This window comes from Chroicocephalus ridibundus, chromosome 5, assembly GCF_963924245.1.
Source record: "Chroicocephalus ridibundus chromosome 5, bChrRid1.1, whole genome shotgun sequence".
In the NCBI taxonomy this organism is placed as follows: Eukaryota; Metazoa; Chordata; class Aves; order Charadriiformes; family Laridae; genus Chroicocephalus; species Chroicocephalus ridibundus.
This window is the reverse complement of record NC_086288.1, coordinates 66,242,488-66,265,296: the sequence shown is the minus strand read 5'-3', so window position 1 is coordinate 66,265,296 and position 22,809 is coordinate 66,242,488. Positions and strand designations below refer to the sequence as shown.

The following is a 22,809-nucleotide window of genomic DNA, read 5'->3' as shown; positions in this document are numbered from 1 at the left end:
TATATTTCTACATGACTGTGTGGGGCAATATTCGGAATGAAGCTGCCATCATGTCATCCACAGGCAAAGGCACCGATATTGAAGAATTCTTGGTCAACATTAACTTGGGACAGTATCTTCCTAACTTTAAAGAATATGGCTATAACGTTGTGACAGATTGTGTAGGAATAAATAACAGTGTGCTTCAGCAAATGGGAGTGTTGCCTACAGGGCACCGCAGAAGGATACTTAAGCAATTAGATACCACTCTTTCAAAAATACACGGAGACTCTCTATTATGTGAAAATCTAAAACTCAAAGACTTGAAAGGTTTAGAAGAAAAGCAATATTCATCCTCGGATCAGGAGTCTCCAGTAAGCAATTCAAGTGTAGATGGGACCAGCTTGATACCTGCAACATTGTCAGAGCAACTTCTTAATAAAGCTTACACTGATAAAGAAAGATTCGAATTTGCAGAGCAAAACTTATCTGAGGCAAATGATGACAGCTTTACAAATGTGGATTTTTCTAGTCTATACCAGAATTCAGACAGCGTACTAAAAGCTATCAATCTAAGTGGAAGTATTAAAATGAATACTCAGCCGGATACATCACTGGAAGAAGCTGCTGCATACCAAGCTGATGAGCACTTGGCTGGCTGTTTGGCATTTCATGATCCTCCTTTTTCATTTGCTCATTCATGTGAGACAAAATACAGTGAAAACAAACATCAGATGTTTGCAGATGAGGATGATTTATCTGATAGTGAGCCAAATTCTCCATTCTTTAAGTTTAAAGGAGAAATGATAGACAATGACTTATATGATTCTTATACACAAAACTGCATGAAAGTATTTCCAAGAGCAAGCCGGTCTTTTATATTAAGGCATCGACCTGTACCAGAAATTCCTGAATCAAGTAAAGTTCAAACTTCATCAAGGTAACTGCTGTTTCTTTCTAATGAGGAATCACTATCATTGTAGAAATTATGATTTGGGGTTTCTTGCGGGGTTTTTTTATGTCATTTTTTGGTGAATTTTTCTCATGTGTGCTTTAAATACACGGGATCTGGAATGAATGTTGCCAAATTAACTGAAGGAGGATTAAGCTCCGGTGCAAGTTAAAAGCTCAAATGAGAGTATAAAGGGAAATTTCAGAAATAACCTCCCCAATCATCTCTCTGTCTGCTTATTTTTAAAGAAATCTTTATTGCTTTAGATATAACCCTGTTGAAAAGAACTGTGTCAAGTATTTTTAATCTGTATGCTGTTAAAATTGGGAAGAATGGAAATACACAAGTGTTACAAAACCAAGATTGAAAAAAACAGAAAAAGCTGTTAAATCTATTCCAACCCAAAAGAGTGCTAATAATAATTAGACTTTAGCTCTGATGTATCTGATGAAATTATGATCCATCACACAAAAATGCTGACAAAATGGTCATTTCAAGAGGGCTTGATATTCACCCTTAAGTATAAAAATCTATTTTTATGATGAGACAACAGTTAGTGTGAAACGCAAGTATTCAGGTTGTATCTTAGTAATTTTTAAGGTCGTACCTTTCAAGAGATACTATTATTGGAAAATATAACGTTATTATTTTTATCCGTGTAGCTTATGAGAAAGATCTATGAAGTCTTACACAACTACACTTATTAATGTAGTTTTATCTAAGAAGTTGGGCAAAATTTAGGAAAACCTTGTCTGTTTTGTGCATTGTATGGTGTAGCCACCCTGTAAAAAAAGCTGGATGTGTCTGATATGATTGCATACATGGGCATTACAAGATGATTACATGACAATCTCATGTCTTAGCCTTAAAGCACATAAAATTTACATGTAAATATAAATACATAATTTTTTTTGGTTTAAATTGGAATAGGATATTTTGTGGAGGAGGGAATTACTTTATACCGTGGGTCTAAAGCAAGGACTTTCTTCAAGATGTCTCTTAGATTAATTTCTAAACTGGTTGTCATTTAACTGTTAATTCAGAGAATGAATGCAACCCACTTGTCGTACTAGGTATTGGCTTTTCCTGGTGTTCTGGTAACAGCTTTTGCTGGTAACAAAAACTTAGCTTTTAATGATGCTTATAGCATGAAAATAGTTTTTGAGGCATTCCAGCAGGAAAAAAGAAGTGGATAAAGGAAAAGCAAAAAAAAAAAAAAAAGAAAATGATAGATATGGGAGGCTTTCAGAGTTTATGGAATCTTTTTAAGGGTAGTTCTGTTCAGCACTGGTGAGATTAGTACTGGATAGAATCCAATAAAGTTTGTTATAATAAATTGCATAGGAGAGTTTGAATTGGTTTCAAAATATTCATGTGTCATGGGTGTGGATTTTTATTCCTTCAAAAAGGTTGAGTTCATAGTTTGAATCCACAAATTAGTGAGCAGCACTTATTGTCTTGAATAAGCATTAGTTATTGTAGCTTGTCTTGCAAAAATACGATGGAATGTAGAGGAAAAGGTCTAATATTAGAACTTAACTTCAGGCCTCTTTTAATAAAAGTAATATTGTTTGAATGTTAAAAATAATAGGCACTGAATGTGCAGTTGATCACATTATTACAGGCTGTGCAAGCGAAGAATATCATCCTGCAGATTAATTTGTGATATTTTTGGTTCTGTTGACTATACGGTTCTACTTGTCATTCTGGTTAAGTGTCTTAAACAGAGAAGAAATATTCACGCAAAGACCTATGCAAAGTTTTGTCGGTGTAGCCAAATCCAAATCATTAGGTTGCACTTTTTTTAAGTTGGTTTTTGTTTTTGTTTTTTAAACCACTGGCTATGCCTGGAAGGGACATGTCTGAGAATGTTTTGTATTTATCTTGTCTTTTTCATCTGCGTATCTCAGCAGTTAGAAACATCATTAGCGAGTTTATACATGCCCTAAATGCAGAGTTTTCCCAGCATTTTTAAGTTTCTTTTAGATTATTGAAAGAAGTTAGTATTAAATGTTGTACTATAATTGTTTGATTGAACAGATGGAGAGGCAAAGATTATTTGCAACAATTAAGAGATTTTTATGTGCCTTAAAAAAATGTTTTCTCAGTGCCTTCTAAATCACCAAAAAATTGTGATTATTGAAACTTAAGCAGAAACCTCTTTTGCTGGGGAGTAGCTTTAAGTTAACTTTTGTAGAGTGATTATCCATACTTCATACAATAAAGCTATTCCTGCAGAGTTGAAATGGGAATCTCATCCTAAAAGATAACAGTAACTAGCTACTAAAAGAGTACTCTTCATGTCTCTTGAGAAACAAACTGTCCAATTTGTAGTCTTCCTACCATTGAAGTAAATCCTCTAAATCCCAGTCTATTAGTGATTGATATGTGACTGGGTCACTAACTTCATTACCCACCATTTTGATTCGTGAGCTCCAGCTTATTTTCTTCATATTTATGTTCCAGTTATAACAATATGGAAATCCTGAAGGACAAGTAGCAGTCTGTCTGAGGAAGATCAAGGCTAAACCAGAACTTCAAAACAGAACTTAAATTTCACAGAAACATTCTTGATAACCTTGCTGGTTTTTTTTTTTTAGAGGCAAAGAATTAATACAGAACTTTAAAATGGCAGCTTGCAGCATTTTTAACCTCAGGAAAGGTTGTGTTTGTCTTACAGAATTGCATAGAAAAACATTCTCAAATGGCTTTTATTGATAGGTGCTGGTTTCATCCTTATTGCACTGTGTGAAGGCTTTTCCAAAGAAAAGGAATGTGTGAAGGATTTCCAGAGAAATCCTGCTGAAATCTTCTGAGAAACTTAACATTTCCTTCCAGTCGTGTAGGGATATTAGTCATCAAATTTTTATGCAAGGAAATGCTTTTCTCATGATCTCCTATGTGCCTTCTGGCACAAAAAGTTCATATGGTGGGTCTCCTTGTGCCCCTTAGTAGTGCTGTGACCATGTCACTTTTTATTAATAATAATGTCCTTGCCTCTCTTGCAATTGTATCTGCTTCCCTGTGCCCCACTTGTGCTTCTGGCTCTTGCCTGTAAGAAAACACACTGTCAGCTGGTAAGACAGTATAGCATTTTAGAAGTTGGAAATATATTATGGTTTTCTTTCTTCTTTGAATTACATGTGGCATCACTGTAGAACTGAAGGACTGTGGAATTAAAAAAAAAAAAAGGATTATTACACAGTGCTCTTGATAGTGAGGTTATTGTGCAGATTTTAGTAGTGGTTTTGATTGACCAGTATTGAAGTGATGTGTAATTATGCTAGATTCTTGTCAGCTAGATTTTAAAACATCGAGCTCTCTGTTACAGAATTAGTAAAAATCGCTTCTAAGGGTGTTTAAAAGCACTGGAATGGTTAAGGGGATTGCAAATAATCTTCTGAAATTGAAATAATCTGCATCCAAAACGTCTTTATTAGACAAAGTAGTCACCCTTTCTGAGACCCTGCATTCTGTGTTTAAGTGAGCAGTCTTAGATTTTTAATATGGTTTGCCATGTTACAGAACAGAGCAAAGGGCTAAACAGAGTGGATTGGAAGTTTTGTGGTCTCTCTTGGTACATTTCGTCTAAGTGACTTCTTCCATACAGACATGAGTGAAAAACTGAGGCTTTTGTAAGACAAAATACTGGAAGTAATGCAATGGATTGAGCTAACCACCAACGTGCTTTAACGCAAGATTAAAGATAGTAAGTGTAGAGAGTTTTAGAGGCTTTGGATGCTTCGGATCATGTCACTTAGCAGTCGCTCTTAGGTGAAATAGCTGCTGTTGCATCATTCAGAGCAGCGATTTGTTGAAAGAAAAAGCTTAAGCAGATTTACAACATGGTAGACCCATTTGTTATACAAAATGCTACACAGACAAAATTTCAGGCTGATGAACTCTATATTCTTCTAGATATTTTTTATAGCCCCCAACTTTGTTACTTATATTGTTCAGTAGTGGGATTGCTATGATTCTTTATTAAGAGAAATAAGAAGTAGTAGACCAAAAGTAATTCTAGAAAATATGCTGCATTTGGGGGAAAATACAAATAAAATAGATAATGGTGCTTGGCCTGAGCAAGCACTGTTTGTTTTCTGCAACTGGCAGATCCTATGGTTGAAACTTCTTGCTTGGTGCTGATATTCTTTAGATCCACTTCTTAACATGTAAGTGGTCAAGATTGCTAATGAGGTTCCGAAGCTGGTGCTGCTGTGTCTCTCTACCTTGTATTTGATCACAAAAAGCAACGTTTTTAGGAGAGCAGCTACTCTCTCTCTTTTCCTGTGGTCAAGCAACACCCTTAATTTATCACTGCAAGCAGTCGATGAACCCCAAAGCTCTAACAGAGCATGCTAAAGCACTTTTTACATGTTTGCATTGTGGGAGGGTTAGGTCTTGAGATAGATAGAAAAGAAAACATGATTTGAATGAGTTTGAATACAAAAGCTTCATTCATTTAAAAAGCTCAGTAGATGAATGCCAGTAAAGACTTTGAAGCAGTGACTGCTTGCACTGACCGCTCTCCCTCACTTTATTTGCAAGGTGATGGGAGAATATTGAATAAAACAGCTCAGCTCAGCCCAGTGCAAAGTTCTCACCTTTCCAGTCTCTCAGCCTTTAGCTAGACCAGTCGCTGCCTCATCATACCCTTTCATCCTGTTTATGTGTAAGGAAAGGGCGGTGGGGAAGAGTATGCAGCCTGAGCCGCATCCGGTACCTCTTAATATATGAAAATAGTGGGTCTTAATCTTCACGGTTTAAACAAAGTGATAATTTGATTGAAATTATTATATCTTTGTAAAATTGGCACACTTCATGATTGGCAGACTGCTTGCACTAACCCTCCTACAAAGAGCAAAATAAAGAAGATCGTTAATCTGAAGAGGTATTACATTTTGGAAACGGTTAAAGAAAGTCAGAGATTTGTATAGATATACGATTTTTTTCGATCTTATCTGCACCCGAAGAAGTCTTCAGTATTTTTGTGTCTTTTAATCCAGGTACTCAATTTGTACAATAACTATCTAAATATGCTGTTAGCACTGACAAATTATTATAATTTTATATCTTGCACTGTATGTTGTTTCTAATACATAATCTTCCAATTCAAAGTAAATTTAAACAATTCTTCAAAGTAAACTTATTCCATTTGTTTTATATCTTGAGATAGTTTTTACGTGATGTAAGTTATAACTTTGTTTTCTAAACATGACAAAAAGGTTTTATTTTTGATTGCTGGAAAAAAAGACTACACTTTGCTTCTTAATAGGTCTTCTTGCCATGTATACGTACATGCAGGTACATAATCAAAAGGGAATATACAAGTCCTGAAAAAATATGAATTTAAAAAAAATGCAAGTATTTAAGCTGATTTCTTGTTTTTCATTTCCTGTTGAATTTATCTTCAGTTGTTGCTATTACCATTACCCAATTTTAAATCCATCCATCCTGAAACTAAGCTAATGACTCACTGTTTTACATAAGGAAGAAAACCATCATTTTATAAGCTTTTTGATTCAAAACTGCTTATCTGTATCTCTGATTTATTTTAATTCTATTAATATTCTTAAGAAAACACAACCTAACCACAAAAAGTCTGGTTTGTCTTGGAAAAGTTAGGGTGGGGATTTTTTGTAAACATACCTTTTTTTTTTTTTTTTAAATTAGGTTAGTACAAATGCATGAAGTTAGATTGCTAATACAGCTTCAAAAGTTGTAACTACATGAATTTTAGTAAAATGTATGAAGAATACAGACTTTTAAAAGTATTTGCTGTGTATTTTTTGTAATTATAACTCCCGAGTGTAAGTGGTTATGCATGGGAGCTAGGCCATGATCCACCTGAAGTGGCAAAACTCACCCTGTGTTTTCTAAAACCAGGATTTTACAAAATATCATTGAGGAACTTAATTGATATTATCTGGATAACATTTGAAATGTCAAGTAACTTTAGAAGGTGTGGTTTCTGTCTTGAATTTAATAATTTGTTTGGGGCAGATTTAGGCATGGATTAAAAATGATATGAAATAGTAGTTCATAAATGTATGCCTTCTGTCATAGACAAACATCAGCCTGTTATATGGAGTAATTGAACTTGAACTTCATGTGAGTTTTTCTAAAGTTTTGAATATAGCTAATCTTAAAAGAATAAAAATTCTCAATAAGTCTAGTGAGGAAACAAAAATTATTGATAATTTTAGTAAAACATACTTATCTTTGGCTTTGAAGGATGGAGGACATGCAAACTGTTAAGAAAAACTTCAAGGATCTTGTATGGCATTTATCAATCAATGAATATTCTGTAAGGATGCATGAGCATCTGTATCACTGTTACTTCAAGCAGAGAAAATGAAATTAAGAGGAAAAATTACTAATTGTTCATGTTAACAGGGGAAATCAGAGCTTGGCTGAAAACAGATCTAATACAGACTGATAGAATAATCAAGATGGGTTAGAAATGTACTAATTCAGGTATATTTGTTCCTGTGTTGTTATTCTAAAGCTGTTATCTTAGTCTGAAGTCTCAATAATAATAATTAAAAAAACGTGATTTTTAGCAGCATGGCAAGTGCCACTATACATGAAATTGATGAAATACTAAGGGGCCAGCACACCAGCAATAAGAAAAATAATTTTTCTGTTGTGTATGGGGATACGTTCTTACCTGTCTACAAAATGTGCAGTGGTATCACAGGCAGTTGCAGTGCAATGTTGTTTATGTCTCAGATTGAAAACGTTCTGGGAAAAAATTCACCTTAGGAAAGCAAAACTTTACAGCAAATTTCACAGTGGTTGAGAGCATTTTTTGTTTAGATTTCCATGCCCAGGCTCCCTTTGAGTTTAATGTTAGATTAGACTTTCATAGTACATCCTTCTTTAAATACAGTTATTGGTAACCAGAGTGAAGGAGAAGGGAGGGTAAAGGGTAGGGGAAGAGTGGGGGATCTCCATGCATTGCAGAGATCTAAATGGATCATAAGGTCAATTAAAAAAAAAAAACAAACAAAACCAACCCTAAACTGTGTGCTAGGATCAGAGAAGTATTCAGTGTCATAAACGGAGGAGAACACATCTTTGAGTGACTTTTAAATTATCCCAAGACTTAAAATTGACTATTTCTACATTTGTATATAATTTTAATAGTTTAACTGCATAAGACGTTTTTGCTCCGTTTCTAGGAAATTTCACTTAATGTTTCCCTTTTGTGCTTTGTTTTGTTCAAGTTCCCTGCAGAAAAGAAGAAATGTGGATCTTGTAAATATTTCTTGCACTGGGAGGCAAATTTCACAAAACAGTGAGTTAAGCATGCTGAGATTTACATCTTGAATATTGACGAAAAAGAAACCTCAGATCAGAAGTTGTCTAAAATGAGTATTGACTTGCTTATTTTAAGAAATATTGAGTTATCTGGAAGGACTGGAAAAAGTGATGTATGTAATAGCAGAACACTTAACCACTTCTGCATTTTTACTTAGCTTTTGTTTATGAGCTAATAGAATAAGAATTAGAAATTCCAGTCTTTAAACCTCATTTATTTTAATATGCTTTTTAAGAATATAGTATTTTGAGTTTCTAAGATTAGATCCAGATTTTTTAAGCATAGTTAACTTTTTCTTGAAAGATATTAGGAGCGTATTCCTGACTAATGCTGCTTAATTTGTTAGTTAGTGTTCATAGCTCCAGGAAATAACAGGAAATTAATTGTATTAAATAATTTACTGGAAGAGTTTAGAAGTCTTATGCAGTCAGTTGTAAACAAAAGTTCTTTCATACTCTAGAGGTATGTCTTGTTTGAAGTTATGCATATTATTTTCAAGCAAATACTTGGTCTCAAAATGAAGATTGTGCACAAATGAGTTTTTGTGGGTTTTGTTGTTGATTTTTTTTTTTTGGAAGTCATAATAAAGGGTGCTTTGGAGCTATTGCTCCTAAAAGTATGCAACAAAAGAGGGGGGGGTTTAACTTAATGCAGGGTAGGAAAGAAGAAAAAGCCTGTATGCAAGTTATATCCAAATTATACAGTAATAGTAGTAGTGTCTGAGTAGATAGTATCTGAGGGGGAAAAAAGGTGTTTGGAGTTCAGTTAGGAATGGGAAATTGTTTCTTGTTCTTCAGATATTTTTTTTCTGAGAAGGACAGAGAAAGCACAAATAGACAAATCTGTGTCCCTTGTTGATTTTATTAGTACTTTAGTAGAGCGTCGCACTGTATGACTCTGTATTTAATTATTTTTTTGCTTAAGAAACTTTCACAGAAGAAAAGCCACCCATCATCTCTCCATATGGGGAAGCCTTTATTTGTGACAACCCTAGAGATGCTAAAGTAAGTTGAGAAGTCTGGATATAAATGGTCTATCTTCACTTTAATCTTCATGTTATGTATTTTTCTATTGCCCTTAAATTTATTTTTTTTCCTCTTCTTTTTCAGTTACAAGTAACTTTTCTGTCTTTTTAGGTATATGTAAAAGGTATAGTATAAGTATTTGTGGACTAGTAACTTTTCTTAATCTTGAGATACACTTTGTACTTTCCAATAGTAATAGGAAGCTGTGCTGTGTGTTGGTTGGTGTTTTTTTGGTTTTATTATTATTTTTTTTAAAAAAATGTAAGACTGATAACTAATTTGCGGGTTCTTGTTTGGTTTTTTTGGGGTTGTTTTTTTTTTTATGTCCAGAGCTGCCGTATCAAATGCAAAACAGTCAGTTACAGGCAATTACAGACTACCTTGATGCCTTCCTTTTACACTCTTAGGGACAGGGGTACATTGTAATACTTTGTGCCTAAGTGAGGTTGTGGCTGATAACCGTTAATTCTGGTTAGTAAAGGTAAAAGTGGCTTTCCTGTCTTCTGATAGCTGCAAGTCAAGACTGGGCAACTCTACACAGGCTTGTGTATATCCTATGAAAGCAGCATATATGTTAGCTTAGATGATCTAATGGTCACTTTTGGCCACACGCTTTTTTAATTCCTGTATGTGAAAGTTCTCAGTACTTCTGATATTTTTCTGCATCCCCTAAACTTGCTGTATAACCAGAAAGTCACTTTTGTTGTAGGATTCTCTGAAGTGAACATTTTTGTTGGGGTCGGTAATTGGTGGTGTGAATGCCATAGAGGCATATGGATAGATTTCTGAATCCTGTGGAGATCTGGGAGGTAAATTGGCTTAGTGAGGCACCTGCCAAAGGCCATGAATCCCAGCTCCTGCTTCTGTCTCAGCAGGATGCAGACCAGAAACTGTTGATTCTCTGATTGCTTATACTTGTCCCGTCTGATCTCAAGCCACTGAGTTAGAGAAAACAGTAAATTATTCTTAGTTTCCATCCTGGTCTTCACTCTAATGTTTCACTTTTTAAACTGTTGAGTAAAATGAAAGCTACTGAAATGGATGCCTAGGATTCTTTTAAACCAACTTTAATTTTTTAAGAATAGATCAGTGACTATAAATGGTTCAAATTCCATCTTCTAATGGCATGGGTTTTAGAAGCATAAAAATTATCTCTATTTTTGGTGTGTACTCTTTTTTTCTTTGGAAATATGTTGTGGGGTTTTTTTGTTGTTGACTTTTTAAGGAGGTATGCATAAATTCATGTCTTGTTTCTCCTTGTAGTTCTTATCTGCAGACAAAAGTGACTTAAACTTTCTTTTTCTTTCCTTGTGTACAGTGTGTTGTCTGTGCCAGTTATTGTTGTTTGTGCCAATGTCTTTAAAAATTCAAAATTTAACTTCTTCGTAATTAGTTCAGTGGTTTAAGCAGGTTTTCTAGAAAAAGTTCCCTAGCTTTCTTGTTAATTCTTAGGACTATTCTGTATGTTTCATTGAAACAGATATAAAAAAGCATATCCTGGAAAGGTTGTCAGCAATCTTTCTTATCTTACAAAGACAGCAAATACAGAAATACCATGCTGTTAAACTGGATTAACTGCTTGAAATAAAATGACTATTTCTCCTAGTTACAGAATCAGGATTAATGTAGTGTATTTTAACATGCTTTCCCTGATCTGAAGATTTGAATTTTAATTATCATTTCCATGTAAGTGAACAGTTTTTTGAGTTATATATCACATGCCTGTTGGAAACTTCAGAGTTAATTTTGGTTCCACTAGAACTTAATTGCAGACAAAGGTCATAAAGAAGAACCATAAACCAAAGGTCCTAAGATATATTTCACTTTAAGATTTTTTTTCAGTAGGCATCAAGTATACTAGAAACAAAGAAGAAAGTTTAGAGAACGCTGTGAAGTATATGAGATTTTAGGGCTTGTAACTGCTGCTTCATTTTAAAAGATGACGTCACATGAGAATATAGTTTGTCTATATACAAGAAAACGTAGTGAATTGTTACTCTGACTGGAATTTGTTCTAAGGGCTTCTAAATTGGCCATTACCCTTTGTCCTGTTCCGTTGGTGTAAAGAAGGAGAGGCTTCCATAGGCTTTTATAAAGGGAGTGTCTGTAGACATAAGTAATGAGTCACGACAGACTGGAGGTAAGTGAGCATGAGAGACCAGGAAATTAAGGTTATAAAGAAAACATGCCTTTGACTTAGGTCAGGAAGAAAGACAGCTAGAAGCAGAAATCTCTAAAAGGCAACATGAAGAAAGAACTTTCTTTTTTTTAATACTGATTTAAAAACAACAAATAAAAATCCAGATGTTTTAGAGCTGATTTATTATTGTGTCCAACTGGAGAGTCAAGTATGTTGGAATTTCTTCACAGAAAAACTGAGTTCTAACGAGTTCAGGCCTCTAGAGAGTGAAGTATTGGCTTTATTTCTTGCTGTAGACTGTCAGACTAAATTAAACATGCATATTGAGTTCAGTAAACTATGTGAGCTCCGAAGCATTGTGATACTCTGGAATGCTGTCCAGATTGCAAATCTTACCGCTTTAAAATAAGAACCCTTGATATTTTAAAAGGAGGAATTTATCTTTATGGACCTGTCATAAAATTGTATTGCCAAATCACGATTCAATAATCAACCTGAGGAGAACTGTGTGACATTAATAGCAGACTAAGGCAGCATCTCCTAAGGAAGACGCTGGTCCTGAATGGCATTGAGTCTTTGTTTCATGTAGCCTCAGTCACGATACTATTCATGCAGTCCCTATTTTAGCATTCAGCTTTCCTGACTTGCTGTTGTGATCAAGACTACCTGTTAGAAAAAAGCTAAAACCAAAAACGTGTCTGAATTACTTCCTGATGGAAAGTAGAGGACTTTTGTACAGGGCTGCAAGTAGGCAGTTCCATTTGTCTGGGATCCAGAAGCCCGATTTCTTCCTTAAGGGTGGGTGCTTCCTGCGCACAAGAACAGTACCTGTTTAGAGACAGTTTCTGTGTAACATTTATACCTATCTCTTAAGAAATACTTCTCTTATAAAGGTGTCTGCAGGAGAAAAGGCTGCTGCCAACTACCTTTGTATAATACCCTGGAGATTTGCAGGAGGTGGGAGATGGGAGTTTTGTCTTGAGTCTAAACGTCTTGCAGAGTAATTCTGTAACACATTGGAACTGCTTGGGATTTAATTTGGGTCTTTGAGTAAATAGAACTCACTGTCCCCACAACTTATAGTAATTTGTGGATTTCTGCATTTTTAAAATCTACTAGCAATAGAAACGCATTTCTTGATTATTGCTTGGAAGTGCTCAGGTTCCCTGAATTCACTCGCATGAGTGCTGTAGGTTGCAGAGTGGGCCCAAGCAGGACAAAAAACTGTTAAAGTAATGGTTCATGAGAGGGAGGAACTACCACATAGCTTCATTGGGTGTGGTTTGCAGTTGCATCCTAATAAGAAAATGAAGATAAAAGATACTGACCATTTTTACTCTGAAGACAGTTCCTGGGCAATGATATTAGCCTCTTGACTATCGCTGCCATTTCCCCTCTTTTTGTGAGATTCCAGTCAATCCAAGCATCTGATAAGCAGTAGACAGGTTGCTTTTGAGTTTTCTGTTTAGTTTGTTTGCACGGCGTATGGATGTTTTGTGGTGTTGTTTTGGGGGTTTTTTGCTAATCCTTGGTGCATAGATAATAGTGTGTGTTGTGGGTGGTGTTGGTTGTTGTTTTTTGGTGTTTTGTTATTTGTTTGTTTTTTGTAATGGATCTGGCTGGCAGAGGAAGGCAGACTGTTCACCTAGGTTTATCCTAGCAGCAGCCTGTGATTTCCGCGATTTTTGCTGCCGTGTACATGTACTCAGCTTTGGGCGATGTGCTTTTTTAAGCTTGCCTTCACCTAGGTTTATCCTAGCAGCAGCCTGTGATTTCCACAATTTTTGCTGCCGTGTACATGTACTCAGCTTTGGGCGATGTGCTTTTTTAAGTTTGCCTTTTCGTGATGCCATGTTACAGCCCTCAAGTACAAGATGAGGTACTGCCATGCAGAAAACAAATGGCAACTGTTGTGAAAGCTTACCCACTTTTTTCTGCCACCCTTCAGCTTCATGACACGCCCATCAAAGCTTAAATAAGTAAATTAAAATGTTTCCATCAGAAAGCACAAAGATGTTCATTTTAGTGTTTGGGTTCTTTAAAAGGAAGAAAGATAAGTATTGAGAAGCTTGGTAATGCAATATGATTGTCAGAACAGGTTTAGGAAGTGTGAAATGTAATGTTCTTGAACAGTGTTAACTTTGACATTTTGCACACTGCAAGCAGTTTGTGATAAAGATTTCTAAACAAACATTAATAAATTTGCCTTTTAGGAAGAAGAGCTTGGCAAGAAATTGTAAGGTATATTCAATACGACTGAGTTCAGTCTTACTGTAGGAATTTGAATTTACCATAGTTTTATCTTTATCGTACCATGAAGGCTGTACATTTAATTTGGAGAAGTATTGATTTGAATAGGCTAGCAGTGGCAAATCATAAATAGTATACTTAATATGCATGCAATACGTGTCTCTTGAGCTTAGAAAATTTTAGGATAAAAATAATGTTCAGTTGTGCCTTAAGAAAAATCAGAGCACTGTTATTTCTATGCACTGAATTTCTTTATCTAATTTGTTTGCATCAGGTATTTTGGACTATGCTTAAATGCTTTATCTGAATATTATTATTTAAAAAGGAAATATTGAAAATAACATTTCTTGAAATACTTTAAAAACATGATCTTTCAAATGCGTATTTGAAAATGTGCCAAAGAATAGCTTTGCTGGTTAGGCTGTTGTTTTTGTGTGATTTATGTCTATAGTAATTTAAACATCACTTACTACTTCAGTACTAATGTTGATTACAATATATTTCTTTTCTAGGAACTTCATGGAAATGAATTCCTGGCTTGTGAAAATAAATTGGATCTAGGAATGAATGAAGAGCATTCTTCTTACAAGAATCAATGGTATTAAATAAGAATTATAGAGAAATTCAAAACATAAAGAGGGAAAAGTTATTTACTGATATCACAAGTATCTCTAACCCTGAAGGCACAACCATGAATGTATTTTTTTTTTTTCCCTATTTGAGCCATTACTCCATGCTATAGGAGGTGAAGTTTGGTTCTGTGGCTGTCTTGAGACTTTCTAATCCAGATTTCAGTGTCTTTTGTGCATTTGGGAGATGTCCCTCTTTTCCCCAGTCAGAACAAGGAAGACACAAGTTTTATTTTTGTGTGTGGGAGCTAACCATGCCTGAGTACTCTGATACTCTGTCTCCTCCTTAGAAAAAAAAGCAAACAAAAAAAACCCCCCACAAAACTAAACCATTCTCTACTCCTGTCATGAGGCAGTGGCCAGTGGTTTGACAAAATGGGAGCTAGTGTACTTCTTACGTCTCAGTCTGTGCCTGCCTTCTATTGAGGTGGGAGAGGGAATGGACAGGTGATACTGCGAGTCCTCCAAAGTATTAAAATGAATGAAGCTTGTTTTCTGAGGAAAAAGAATGCATTTTGAATTTTTGTTCAGGCTTCTAAAGGAACTAGCAAGTGTTACCTTGCTACCAGTCCTGTTGGATGGAGAAATTAGGATTCAGTATGGTCACAGTTATAAGATATATCGTGTTTAGCATGGCTGTGGTTATTACAATGATTAAACAAGTTACAAACATATTTATGCCTTAGCAGTATTTGTTCTAATTAATAATTTTATGTACTTGTGAATTGTAGCGATACATTAAGAGTAAAATGCATTTGTTCTTTCTAGTTCCTTTAATAATCAGGAAGAGAAGACAAAGGAATCTGCAAAAAATGAATCCTTGTCCCAGGAAAACAAATCGTTAGCACCAGAAGAAGCTGAAAGTGAATCTGTATATTCTGTTGTGGAACAGCATTCTTTGCCTTTAAAGAAGAAAAATAAAGCCAAAACACACTCAGCCTCTTGTAGTAAGATACAAAGCAAAGATTCAGATCGCTTGGTCAGTGAACGGCAATTTGATGGAGATCAAACTTCAACTGGAAATGAATCCATAACACCGTATGCTTGTTTTTACGGACCATCAGTAAAGAAGGTTAAAGCAGGATGGCTGGATAAATTATCTCCTCAAGGGTATGGTATTTGCAGTCATTACTATGTAATTGTGAAGGTGTATGTTTGCATGCGAGATCTTAAGTTTGTATTTGGTCACTGCTTACTATTTGTGGTGGAAAAGGAAAGGGAAGTGTTTCTGTTGCAAGAACATAGGACTCTTCTGAATTCTTAGGTTTTAATTACATTACCTATTCTAAAGTTTATTTAGAAAGTGCACTCAAGAAAAATATTTTTTATTAAAAATGTTGATCACTACTCATGAACTGTAGCAGAAAAATGCAGAATTAATTTGTAGAAGTATTTCCAATATGTACATTTTTTCTGATTTTCTGTGCCCACAAAGTAAATGAAAACAAACTCTGATTCTGAAACACTGCTTTACCAGTTTGGCCATGGATGTATGATTTAATAATTATTGTGACTGGAGAACCTCCTGGTTTCAGAATTGTCCATATAAGTTGAATTTTGAGTTTAGAAATGCCTCTAGGATGAATTGTCTCCTAGTTTATTTTATTGAGGTGCTTAAAGTTTGATGTCAGGAATCTGAGCCCAAGTCTTGCTTTCAAGACTTTCAAATAATGAAGAGGAGAGAGGGACACAATAGAAAGATAATAGACTCTTTGATGCATATTTAGGTAAGAAAAAATTTAAAAATATTATGTTTAATTTCTGTTACTTTTTGAAGTTTTTCTTAATTGTTTTATTTTAACCTACTTTAAATTCCAGCTCTTAGATTGTTTTACACTAAAGAGCACTCTACTATCAGATGTCCCCTTCATAAATACTTGCAAACTCTGCTGAAATTCTTCTGATCTCCTCCTTAGTAAATTGAATAGACTAGCCTTCGTTTTAAATTGTAGTTTCTAGATCTCCAGTTGTTCTTATAACTTTCTTCTGAATTCCTTTTTTTGTATTGAAAGTGGCACAGTTTTACTTTTTAAGTCTATTTCTCATCTTCACTAGCGCTTAGCATCTCGAAATTAAACTAAAGCATCCATTATCTTTGTAAATGCTGTAATCCATCTATTTTACTGTACTTCTACTCAAGCCTTAGTAGTTCTGCATTCTTTGGTTTTAGGACTGTATTTTTAGCTACACTGAGAGGTGATACTAAACTGTTAGGACTTTCCGTCATTATTTGTGGATATGGTAATCATCACTACTCATTGACTAGTATAGCAACTAGAGTTTTTTTCACTTTAGTGACAAAGTTATTGAATTAAATTGGTTGAGAATACAATCCGGTTTGAGCCCACTGGAATTAGCTCTATTGCATAGCAATATCCTTTATTTTGTTGTTCTTTTTTAAGAGTTCTCATTTAGCAGGTTTTAATTTCTTGTGATTTTGGCTTTGTTTGTGTTGATACAGCAATACAATGTTCAAGGTGAATAACAAGAAGGAATAAATCTGGCTTAATAAACCTATTTTACCATTATGGAATTTCAATCCGCTCAAACTTTTTTTAATTGTTTCAAAAGTTTCATTATCATTTATGGATTGTCATTGTTTACTTTTGCTAAAGAACAAAAGAATAATAATACACAGAGTCAAAAGACTTTTTCCCAGCATAATGTGCATTTGGGCATCTCTTTTTCAGAATTGTTAGTGTATTGACTTCTCAGAGAGCTGCAGTTAGCTATAACTTTTGTTTTATTTCATTTACAGGACTTTTTTTTTTTTTTTTAAATAACACTTTTGGCAGTTAGCTAGTAGAGTGATAAAAAGTATAATTCTTGATTCCTGTTGACTCATTTTGTGCTATTTGAAGGAATAGAGTTGCAAACAAAGTGTGAAGGCTTTAGATAAAGTACCACATGAGAACATACTATTTGAAAAAGATAATGGGTTAACCACAAAATTAGTACTGGTTATGACTGAGTAGAAAATTGCAGAATCAGTAGCCTTGGGCCAGTGATATTCCTTGGCTGAATTTCAAGGACTTTTTCTTAAGCATGGTTTAATGAATGCTACATTTTTTTGGTTCTCTTTCTTACAATACTCTTTCTCAAGTATCTGAAGACTTAAAGAAACTAACCAAAGAAAAGAAACCAAAGCAATGATTTATTTTTTTTTTCATCCCTTACAGCACTGTCATATTTTATTTCAGGCCCTACCAACTGGAAGTTTCTTTCTGTTCTCCCCCCCCCCGCCCCGCCTCCCTTCTTTTTATAGAGCTCTCATTTACACCTGGCACTTTGTGTCTTCTCAGGGGAATGAATATATACTGTTTTCTTAAATTTCTAGAAGTCACGCATTTAGAATACAGCTTCTCTTTTTGGTTAACTCACTATAAATTGTAAAGCCATTCAGTTTACTCACATTGTATGTGGTACTTGGGTTCACTTTTTCTTCCCTGCATCATCTTGAAGTTTATTGACATTTTAATGGAAAATAGATTTTACATTGGCCTTTCCAGGTTATGAATAATGATGATTTATTGCAGTCGTATAATACAAGTTAATTAAGCCAGAGCTGCTGTTTGATTAAAGTTTTGATAAACTATCACATTCTACTAATCCTAAAGCAGAGCACTCATTTAGCAGTAAAGGAAATAACGTTGGGGAAAGAGATGTTAGAGTGGGGTCTTGTTCTTGCTTAATTAACTTGTTTAATAGATTTTAGAATTGAAACTTTTATAGATGGTAACTAATAGGCTGTCAACATTTTTGATGAGCATAACAGACTGCTTCAGGTTCATGTAAAAATAATTTTTTTAAGAGGTCCTTATAGAGCATGAGTTAACAGCAACAGATTGAAATAATCAAATGAGCTTCTCATTAATGATGTCCAGTTGATAACATTGATTGAAAATGAGATTTTTATGTTGTACTTGTTGAGTGATTTGTTGTGACGTCTATTTATTCATCGGCCAGGGAAAAGAGTGTTCAGGAGATGTTAATGACTGAAGATACCATAGCCTGTAAACAGAGATGTACTTCTCATAAACCTGGCAATGAGATGGTCACTTTAGGTTCTCAGCTCTCCTTTTTGGAAAGTATCTTACAGGGCATACCCTTAAGTGTTACAAGCTCTGTATTCAGAATATTCCTTTGCCTCCAATAAAAATGGTCAGTTCCCACCCTTGTTAGTTTCAAGCAAACTTACATTATTGAAAGTTCTTCTTCCTCTGTCACTTCAGATGTGATGTAGAACACATGGGGAAGAAACAGAGAGAAAGGAAACTGAATTGATTAAAAACAGGAAGACACTGATTTATAAAAGAAGTCCAGTAATACTGCACTTCTTGTTTCCAGATATTTTTATTATATTTGAAATAAGCATTCTCCTTAGAAAAGATATGATAGGGCTAAGATTTATTTTTATTTTCAAAATGTTTAGGCTGAAAGACAGGAAGCTAGCCATGATTTGACTTTCTTATTATACGTGCTTGAGACATTCTTAAAAGCCAGTGTTAACTTGCGTTTATAATTTTAAATGTATTAATTTTCGATTCACAGCAAACGTATGTTTCAGAAGCGCTGGGTTAAGTTTGATGGAGACAGCATTTCTTATTACAATAATGAAAAGGTAAGTGACATGTTGGTGTTGGTCATGTTTGGGACAAAATGCATCTCCGTAATACACACATTACCATGAAGAAATTCAGAAATAATTGCAAATGAATATTCACCTGAAATTAATTTAAATTGCGAAGTACTGGGATGAGATATTATTAAATATTTTAAGGTGTCCTTGAGATCTTCACGTATTGTTCATCTTCTTGTTTTCTACAAGGGCTTGTATTCCTGACCTTTACAGGTAGATATCATCAGAATTTATTACTTTATTGAAAGAGTGATACCTGCGCATTCTGCAAAACAGAACAGGATGATGCAAAACACATTTAAGAGATCCAGTGTTATTTTGATGGTGGTCACAAAACGTCTTGTCATAGAAACCCAGTATGCTGGGGATTTTGAGAGAGAAATTAAATTTGGCGTGGAAGACCTTTTAAAAACCAAAAAACCCATTCACTTGCTTACTCTTTAATTAAGAATGTCTCTTTCCTGTTTGTCTTCTAGTAATAATCACATATCATTGGACGAGGTTATGTTTGAATGGGTCTTGTTAAAATCAGCATCGTACTGTGATCTCAGTGACTGTTCTTTTTTTCTGTACCTAAGGATTGAATCTTACTGAAACATTTGCAGACTCGTGAGTTGATTTGATTAAAGTAGTTCACTTCTGATATGGGATACAAAAATGGATTTGTAAATCATGGCTTGAAAGAAAATGTGTATTGCCTCTGTGAAACTGAAATTTACAGAAGACTTATTTGACCTTTTGATACTTTTTCACAATAGAAACTCCTTTTTTTTTTTTGACCTGTCTTTAAACATGGCTTTCTTTTTTGTGAAAGGTTTCTTTTTTATTTTTCTTTTATTTAATGCACTTTAGACCACTATAAAATTCTTTTTCTTTTGCTCTGTGATTAATTAATTTCTCTTCCTGGAAAAAATTAAGAACTTAAACTCAAGTGATAGATGGTTATATAATATTTGTGTTTGGTAGAGGTAAGATTATACGCATGTATGTTATCTGAAATGTGGGAAAGCATTTCCTGATAAAGATGCATGTTATATTAGGAACAAAATACACTTTCAAGTAAAAGTTCCCAAGCAGTATGCTGGGTGGTAGTAATCAATAAAAGTCCCATAGTTGCTTTATAATATGCACACTCTTGGACCTATTTTAGCAGATTATGAGAAGGATAGAACTGAAGTACGAAAAGACTGCTTATTTCCTGAGGGGTCATAGAAATTAAGAACAAGCTCAAAAAATTATTTACATTGATCTTTATGCCTACTGATTAGGAACCTGAAACAATCTGTGCTTACTTGCTTGCTTTGCTTCACTCACAGTAGAAGACATTTTGTAGATAAAGGGAACAATAGAATAACATTTTAGATTGTAGTGACAAAAAATGCTACCCATTTGTGGTATTCATCCCAGGGCTTCAGAGGAGCAGAAAAGCAGGGTTAGTCATTAAGAAAGACTTGAAAAATACAGTGTTGGGATTTGCTTAACACCATCTGTAGCATAATTAGGGAAAGAAATGCTAATACAGAATTTTAAATCTCGGATCTGCACTGAGGATTTTTTTTTTTTTTGAAGGTCACTGAGAAAGTTACTTCTTGGAGGTCAATTACTCTAGAACAGTACTTGTTATATTTGTCTGTCATAGGAGATTCCAGAAATCTTCCTTTTTGCTCAGGGGAATATTTAGTGTGTCACATGATCCATAGAAAGCTACTAACTCTGTATCCTCTATTTAAAAGGTCTCTGTGATAGGTTAGACTATCAGGAGCTTGCAAAAGGCTTGGTCTGAACCTCTGTGCTCACTTTTCCTGGAATCTGAGTACAAAACCTCACTCCTAGGATGGAAAGAGATGGTGGTTGGTCTGTGTGTGTATATGGTTTCACCAAATCTGGGTGTCTGACATGTTAACTTAATGAGTCACATGCTATGAACTTCGTATGTCTGAGAACTGTGAGGCCTGAAGCAAATTCTGGGAACTGGTGATTTGGTGAAACTCGTGGACTAGCTTGCAGACAGGAGGAAAACACAGTTGGCTACCAATAGTTCTCAGTGAAGAGTGGATTCTGTTGGGTGAGCAGTAGTGTCAGTGGGGAACGTGAGTTTTTGGTACGGTTTTTGATCTCTGCTGGATCACTACTCCCACACTCAGAGTTTTCGTGTTGCCTGATAGACACATACCAGCATGTTCCTGCTGCTGCTTGTGTATTGTTACCTTGACATCATAAGCAACTATTTGCAGACCCATCAAGACCTGCATGCAGCTCAGGAGCTGGTTCTGGTAAAAGACAGGGATAGTTACACAGCTGCAAGGCAGCGGGTCCCTCCTTCTGGCTATGTGGATAGCTATATATATATTTAAATGGGGAAGTTGCTTTAACTTTAGATTTTAATTTCAAGATCAGTCTATTCTAATGTGTGTTTGTCCAAGGATGTTCCTACACAGACAAGCATGTTATAAAAGAATTGCTATGCTTTTGGTTTCATATATCAATTAAAAGTAGTTCTCAAAAGGAAACCAATCCATACTTGGATATTTTTTTTGACTATTGCAAGCAGAGAAGGGTAGACTCAGTGGAATGAAACTGTTTATTTTCCCCAGAAACACTAACAATATTAAATAGCTCTATTTGTCATTCAAATTAGGAACTTGAGAAAAGTGAACTTCTCAAGAAGGGGAAGTGTGCTACATGGCTAATGAAGAGTGAAACAAGTGGAGGATGGGGAGGGAAGACACAGAGGGCAGTATTCCTGAAAAAGTGTACTTAGCCACTCTAAATGCTTCTCTGAATGATTTAAACCTTAATTTTCTAAATATTTCGGTAACCTCGATCTAGTTGTGCATCAGCTTCTAATTGATAGAGATCTCTTCTTCACTTTATATCCGCCTATATGAAAAAAATATTTAGTTTTCTACAAACAGCGTCTGACTTAGGAACGGTTTTTGTTTGAATCTGTGACATTGCTCATTTCTTCTACGTTCATGATACTCAGCAAGTTGGTGTGGTCAGAGCAACATCCCGTGTGGTTTTGTCTTAACAGAATGTGGTTAACTGAAGTGAGAGCAAACTGAAGAGGGGAAGGTAAAATTTGAGAATTCTTTTCAGCTCCCCAATATACACAGTTTTTGTTTCACATTTCTTTCTAATTTTGGCAGGAGATCTCTTGTGCTTTAACATGCACTTTATAGTATGGCAAGAACTGTGGATTATGTTGAAAGTTTTTATTTAAAAACACCTTAGGGTCCCTGACAAATATATGAATGATTTAGGAAAAAGTCTTGCCTTTTCATATGGGGAGCTTCAATATTTCGTTGTGTTATGTTGCATGTGAGCATAACAAAGAACAAAATTGGCTGTGAAACAGGTGAATCATTATCATTCTTCAAATAGATCATGTTTGATCTGTTGTGGAAGGAAAGCCAAAGCAGTGCAAAATGGTGCTTTCCAGTATCTTTTAGCCCAGCTCTGGAACTGTCAAGGAGGACTCCATTGGGCTGTATTTGAAAAGAAAAATTTTCATCAAAGCAGTTGATATCAAAAAAACTTTTTTTCCCCACTAGAAAATTGTTCTGTCAGAAAATTTTTATAGCAGCCCTAAAACTAAAACTAGTGTACACCTCTCAGTAACAGAAAAAAATCTCTGTGAGGTTCTTGGCTGTGATTATTTGTTTTTGTTTTCTGTATTCTTAAATAATTCACCTAATTTCTAGTCTGGAGTATTTCAAAGTGAAATTGTATCTCAATTAACAAGAGCTTTTTAACAGAAGGCATTATTTCTTGCATGTGAAAGAGAAGCTGCTGCAGAAAAATGATTGAGAAATTATTATGGTTTAAACTGTATTTGCAAATTTGTATACCTTGGTGAACAAAGCTTTAA

General features: G+C 34.9%; 1 protein-coding gene across 1 annotated transcript in view; it reads left to right on the top strand.

The window, feature by feature from the left end:
* Positions 1–22,809, top strand: part of ARAP2 (ArfGAP with RhoGAP domain, ankyrin repeat and PH domain 2) — a 131,270-nt gene continuing 108,461 nt past the window's right edge. Inside the window, exons 1-6 of the mRNA XM_063336482.1 lie at positions 1–919; positions 8,161–8,231; positions 9,180–9,259; positions 14,183–14,268; positions 15,068–15,409; positions 18,851–18,920. Of these exons, the coding sequence (XP_063192552.1) occupies positions 12–919; positions 8,161–8,231; positions 9,180–9,259; positions 14,183–14,268; positions 15,068–15,409; positions 18,851–18,920 (1,557 nt within the window). The 5' untranslated portion in view covers positions 1–11. The remainder of the gene's footprint in view (positions 920–8,160; positions 8,232–9,179; positions 9,260–14,182; positions 14,269–15,067; positions 15,410–18,850; positions 18,921–22,809) is intronic.